The sequence below is a fragment of the Nothoprocta perdicaria genome, unplaced genomic scaffold (assembly GCF_003342845.1).
Source record: "Nothoprocta perdicaria isolate Ctin4 unplaced genomic scaffold, notPer1 scaffold_486, whole genome shotgun sequence".
Classification (NCBI taxonomy): domain Eukaryota; kingdom Metazoa; phylum Chordata; class Aves; order Tinamiformes; family Tinamidae; genus Nothoprocta; species Nothoprocta perdicaria.
The window spans coordinates 119,682-125,788 of record NW_020455739.1 but is presented as its reverse complement, the minus strand read 5'-3'; the positions used below and the strand labels follow the sequence as shown (position 1 = coordinate 125,788).

Sequence of the window (6,107 nt, the reverse complement as noted above, 5' to 3'; positions counted from 1 at the left end):
GGGGGGGCCGCAGCGGCGCTGACGCTGCGCCCCGCCGCAGATCACAAGTCCTACGACTGCCTGGCCAACGCCACCATGTGCGGGGACGAGGCCCAGTGCGTCCGCTCGCGCTCCGCCACGTACTGCGCCTGCCGCAGGGGCTTCCAGAAGGTGCAGGACAAGAACTCCTGCCAAGGTAGCGCCCGCCGCACGGGCTCGCAGCAGGCCTGGGCTTGCACCCTAGGGTGCATCTCCATAGCCCGAGCGTGACGGGGCACCACAGAGGTGCCTCGTGGCACGGCCGTGGTGGAGCGGGGACGCGGACCCCGGTCCCACCTCGCCGCTACCTCTGTCCGCCCCGCGCAGATATCAACGAGTGCCTGCGCTTCGGCACCTGCTCGCAGCTCTGCAACAACACCAAGGGCTCGCACGTGTGCAGCTGCGCCAAGAACTTCATGAAGACGGACAACACGTGCAAGGCGGAAGGTCAGGAGGGCCGGTGTCCCCTCCGCGGTGCCGGCCCTGCCGCGTCCCGCACCTCCGCGCCGCGCTCGGTGCCCGCTGCCGCCGGCCGCAGCACCCTGCCCTTGGGTGCTGGGGATGAGGAGGCACCTGGGCCAGCCCAGAGGGTGCCCGGGGGGGGTTCCTGGCACCCCTAAGTCTTCTGTCTTGCAGGCTCCGAGCACCAGATCCTGTACATCGCCGACGACAACAAGATCCGCAGCATGTACCCCTTCAACCCCAACTCGGCCTACGAGCCGGCCTTCCAGGGCGACAAGAACGTGCGCATCGACGCCATGGACATCTACGTGAAGGGCAACAAGATCTACTGGACCAACTGGCACACGGGCAAGATCTCGTACCGCGAGCTGCCCGCCTCCTCCGCCGCCTCCACCGCCTCCAACCGCAACCGGCGCCAGCTCGACGGCGGCGTCACCCAACTCAACGTGAGCCCCGACGGGGCCGTGGCGGAGGTGCCGGGGTGTCACCGGCGCCTTCTCCCTCCGACCGCCCCCCTTTTGCTCTGCTCTTCGTAGATCTCGGGGCTGAAGATGCCGCGGGGCATCGCCATCGACTGGGTGGCCGGGAACATCTACTGGACGGACTCGGGACGGGACGTCATCGAGGTGGCGCAGATGAAGGGCGAGAACCGCAAGACGCTCATCTCGGGCATGATCGACGAGCCCCACGCCATCGTCGTTGACCCGCTCCGGGGGTGAGAGCTGTTGTCCCCCTCGGCCCAGCCGTCACCCAGCCCTTCCCGGCATTGCCGGAGCCGCGTTCCCCTCCGGCCGCAACTCCAGGCCCCTTGGGAGAAGGGATGCGGGTCCCCGTTGCCTCCCCGCCGGGCCTGACTGCGGCCTCCTTGGCAGGACCATGTACTGGTCGGACTGGGGCAACCACCCCAAGATCGAGACGGCCGCCATGGACGGGACGCTGCGGGAGACGCTGGTGCAGGACAACATCCAGTGGCCCACGGGTGAGCCGGGAGCCCGGGGGGCGGCAGGAAGCGCCCACGGGCGGGCAGGGACCTCACGGTGTGTCGGCGCCCGCAGGGCTGGCCGTGGACTACCACAACGAGCGGCTCTACTGGGCCGACGCCAAGCTCTCCGTCATCGGCAGCATCCGCCTCAACGGCACCGACCCCGTCGTGGCCATCGACAACAAGAAGGGTGAGGGGGAGCCGCCAGCGCGCGGTTGGGGAGGGGACAGCGCGTGCAGAGCGGGTGCCCCAGGGGACGGCAGGTCCCTGAGCACCCCCGTGTCCCCCCCGCGGGCGCCGCAGGGCTCAGCCACCCCTTCAGCATCGACATCTTCGAGGACTACATCTACGGCGTCACCTACATCAACAACCGCATCTTCAAGATCCACAAGTTCGGCCGCAAGCCCGTCGCCAACCTCACGGCCGGCCTCAACCACGCCACCGACGTGGTGCTCTACCACCAGTACAAGCAGCCCGAGGGTGGGTGCCGGGGGCGCCGGGGGGCCCGCGGGGCGCAGGGGGGGCTCACGCCGCCTCTCGCCCCGCGCAGTGACCAACCCCTGCGACCGCAAGAAGTGCGAGTGGCTCTGCCTGCTCAGCCCCAGCGGCCCCGTGTGCACCTGCCCCAACGGCAAGCGCCTGGACAACGGCACCTGCGTCCTCATCCCCTCGCCCACCGCCTCGCCCGTCGGTGGGTGCCGGGGGCCGGGCGGGCGCCGCGGCCGGGAGCGGTCCCGGGGCTCACGTGGCTCGTGTCCTCCGCCAGTGCCCACCAGGGACACGTGCGACCTCGTGTGCCTCAACGGCGGCAGCTGCTTCCTCAACGCCCGCAAGCAGGCCAAGTGCCGCTGCCAGCCGCGCTACAGCGGCGACAAGTGCCAGATCGACCAGTGCTGGGACTACTGCCAGAACGGGGGCACCTGCGCTGCGTCGCCCTCGGGTGAGCCCGGCGGCACCGTGCTGCGCGGGGCGCCGCGCGCCGGGCATCGCGCTCACCGTGCTCTCCGTGTGCCCCAGGGATGCCCACGTGCCGCTGCCCCACGGGCTTCACGGGGCCGCGCTGCAACCAGCAGGTTTGCGGCGACTACTGCCTGCACAACGGCAGCTGCAGCGTCAACCAGGGCAACCAGCCCAGCTGCCGCTGCCCGCCCTCCTTCATCGGGGACCGCTGCCAGTACCGTGAGTGCCCGCACGGCGCCCGCGGCGGCCCCGGGCTTGGCGGGGAGCCGCAGGGGGACGGGGATGGGTGCGTGGGTGCTGGGGACAGGTACGTGGGTGTTGGTGGCGGGTGCATGGGCACCAGTGCTGGGTGCATGGGCACTGGTGGCGGGTACATGGGCACCAGTGGCGAGTGCATGGGCACCAGTAACAGGTACGTGGGTACCACTGGTAGGTGCATGGGCGCCAGTCGTGGGTGCACGGGCACCAGCTGCAGGTACATGGGCACCAATGGGCAGTGCATGGATGCCAATGGCAAGTGCGTGAGCACTGGTGGGCACTGGTAGCAGGTACATGAGTGCCAGGTACACGGGTGCCAGTGGTGGGTGCGTGGGCACCGGTGGCAGGTATATGGGCACCAGTGCTGGGTGCACAGGCAGTAGTGCTGAATGCATGGGCACTGGTGGCGGGTGCATGGGTGCTGGTGCTGGTGGCGGCTACACGGGTGCCAGCAGTGGGTCCATGGGCACCAGTGCTGGGTGCATGGGCACTGGTGGGCACTGGTGGCAGGTACACAGGTGCCAACGACAGGTGCACAGGCACCAGTGCTGAGTGCATAGACACCAGTGGCAGTGCATGGGCACCAGTGGTGAGTACCAGTAATAGGTACGTGGGCACCAGTGGCAGGTACATGGGCACCAGTGGTGGGTGTATGGGCACGGGTGGAGGTACATGCGCACCAGTGGTGGTGCATGGGCACCAGTACTGGGTGCATGGGCAGCAGTGGCGGGCGCGCGGTCGCCTGTGCCCTCACGGCCACCCCGCGCCGGCCCCGCGCAGGCCAGTGCTTCGACTACTGCGAGAACGACGGCGTGTGCCAGATGGCGGCGAGTGGCGCCCGGCAGTGCCGCTGCCCACCCCAGTTCGAGGGCAGCCGCTGCCAGGACGACAAGTGCTCCCGCTGCCAGGAGGGCAAGTGCAACATCAACAAGCAGAGCGGAGAGGTCTCCTGCACGTAGGTGCCGCGGCGGCGCGCGCCGGCCCCGGGGCGCCCCGGCCGCCCACTCACCCTGTCCCCCTGCAGCTGCCCCGACGGCAAAGTGGCCCCCAGCTGCCTCACCTGTGACAACTACTGCCTCAACGGCGGCACCTGCTCCGTGGGCGACAAGACGCAGCTGCCCGAGTGCCTGTAAGTGCTGCCGGGACTGCGAGCGCCGCGGCGGTGCCAGGCCTCCCCGCCGGCGCTGCCCGTCGCGCCGCGGCCGCTGACCGGCTCTCCGCTCCGCAGGTGCCCGGCGGGACGGACGGGGCCGCGCTGCGAGGAGCTGGCGCTCGGCGAGCCGCAGAGCAGCCGTGCGTAGGGGAGCGCGGGCACGGGGGGGACTTGGCACAGGGTTCGCCCGGCTGGGAGAGCGGCAGCTCCGGTACCCGGGTCCCTCCCGGCCCGGCTGCCAAGCCCTGGTGCACACGGAGACAGGGCAGCCCCACGGGCACACAGGGGCAGCCCCATGGCCGCACAGGGGCAGCCCCATAGCCGTGCACCCACTGACGGGCACTTGCCCCTGCCCTCCCAGGAGCCGCTTCCATCGTCATCCCCATCCTGCTGCTGCTGCTGCTCCTGGCCGTGGTGGCCTTCGCCTGGTACAAGTGGAGGATCAAGGGGTGAGTGGGGCCCTGGGGACGTTGCTTTGGGAAGGGGCCCATCCCTGGTGCTGACCCCAGCCCCGTGGTGCCCCCCCAGTGCCAAGGGCTTCCAGCACCAGCGGATGACCAACGGCGCCATGAACGTGGAGATCGGCAACCCCACCTACAAGATGTACGAGGGGGAGCCCGACGACGACGTCGGGGAGCTGCTGGACGCCGACTTCGCCTTGGACCCAGACAAGGTGGCACAGGGCGGGAGCTGGGTTGGGTCGGGCCGTAGGTGCCCTATGGGGCGCCCCGTGCCCCGTGCGCCCCGTGCGAGCGCTCCGTGCTCCCCGCAGCCCACCAACTTCACCAACCCCGTGTACGCCACGCTCTACATGGGCGCCCACAACAGCCGCAACTCGCTGGCCAGCACCGACGAGAAGCGGGAGCTGCTGGCGCGCGGCGCCGACGACGAGCTACCCGACCCGCTGGCCTAGGGCGGCCCGGGGCGCCGGCGGCGGGGGCCGCTGTATAAATGTACAAATGAAGGATTATTACTTTTCTATGTGAGCAGTATTATGACCTGTATATTGCCCGGGACGGGGCCCTCGCGCCCCTCCGTGCCGGCCCCGGCTTTCGTTTGGTTTCAGTCTCTTTCTACGGGACCCCCGCCCTCCGCCGCCGTCCCGGGGGTGACGTGCGGTGGGGCCGGGCGCCCGGCAGTGCCCCGTGCCCCGGAGACCGGGGGGTCGCTGTGCAAAAAAGCCGGACGGCGGCGGCACCGGGGCCGGGCAGGAGGGTGCCAAGCGCGGGGGCTGCTCCCCCTGCACCCTGCCCCATTCCCTGCCCTTTCCCTGCATCCCTCCACATCCCTGCATCCCTCTACATCCCTGTGTCCTCCTTCTCCCTGCATCCCTCCACGTCCCTGCATCCCTCCATATCCCTGCATCCCTCCACATCCCTGTATCCCTCCACATCCCTGTGTCCTTCTCCCTCCATCCCTCCACATCCTCCCTGCCCTTGACCTGGGCCCTCCTCCCTTCCCACTTTCCCCCCATTTCCCTCTCCAGGGCCTCTGTGCCCCCCCCAGCTCCTTTCTTACCCTCCTCATCCCTCCTTCCCTTCCCTTTGTGGCATTTTCAGCTCCTCGCTGCCGGGGGGGCCCTGGCGAAGCCCCCAGCCCGGCCGCCCGCTTGCCCGCTCCAACATGCACATTTTTTAACAGGAGAAAAATTAAAAAAAAATACATTCAAAAAAAAATCAACATGGAAATGACCTAGCTTTTATAGTAGAAATAAATAAACGCATGTGGGGGGGGGGGGGGGGGGGCGACCCCATCCTTTTATGGGGGGAAATGTTTTAATAATTTTTGCTGGATTACTTTACAACTAAACGAAACAGATATTGTTATAAATAAAATTTTTAAAAAGTGACGGGGCCGCCTCTGCTTGTGGGGGAAGGGGGGGTCGTGGGACCGGGGGGGGGTGAGTGGGACCGGCCGGGGCTGGGCGGCTCTGTGGGATCGAGCCCGGGATCGGCTCCAGCATCCCGGGATTGAGCCCTGAACTCCGGACCGAGTCCTGCATCCTGGGACCGGGTCTCGCATCCTGGTACTGAGTCCCGCATCCCGGGACCGGGTCCCACATCCCGGTACCGAGTCCCGCATGCCGGGATTGAGCCCAGCAGCCCAGGACCGAGTCCCGGGGTCACGTCTCGGAATCGAAGCCCGGGACCGAGCCCCGCAGCCCGGGTCCGAGCCCCGGTTCCGGTGCCGGCTCCGGGCTCGGCGCGCGCTCCCGGCAGCAACCGCCAGGTGGCGCCACCGCCCTCGGGAACGCCCGCCTATGTGCACCCTCCC

The 6,107-nt window shown here is 68.6% G+C and overlaps 1 protein-coding gene across 1 annotated transcript in view; it reads left to right on the top strand.

The window, feature by feature from the left end:
• Positions 1–4,962, top strand: part of LRP1 (LDL receptor related protein 1) — a 48,319-nt gene extending 43,357 nt beyond the window's left edge. Inside the window, exons 74-89 of the mRNA XM_026047273.1 lie at positions 35–175; positions 346–465; positions 655–926; positions 1,017–1,195; positions 1,353–1,459; positions 1,536–1,652; positions 1,766–1,942; positions 2,013–2,153; positions 2,229–2,402; positions 2,480–2,641; positions 3,461–3,635; positions 3,705–3,809; positions 3,909–3,973; positions 4,195–4,282; positions 4,362–4,506; positions 4,606–4,962. Coding sequence (XP_025903058.1) covers positions 35–175; positions 346–465; positions 655–926; positions 1,017–1,195; positions 1,353–1,459; positions 1,536–1,652; positions 1,766–1,942; positions 2,013–2,153; positions 2,229–2,402; positions 2,480–2,641; positions 3,461–3,635; positions 3,705–3,809; positions 3,909–3,973; positions 4,195–4,282; positions 4,362–4,506; positions 4,606–4,746 — 2,309 coding nt within the window. The 3' untranslated portion in view covers positions 4,747–4,962. The remainder of the gene's footprint in view (positions 1–34; positions 176–345; positions 466–654; positions 927–1,016; positions 1,196–1,352; positions 1,460–1,535; positions 1,653–1,765; positions 1,943–2,012; positions 2,154–2,228; positions 2,403–2,479; positions 2,642–3,460; positions 3,636–3,704; positions 3,810–3,908; positions 3,974–4,194; positions 4,283–4,361; positions 4,507–4,605) is intronic.
• The last annotated feature ends 1,145 nt before the right edge of the window (positions 4,963–6,107 follow it).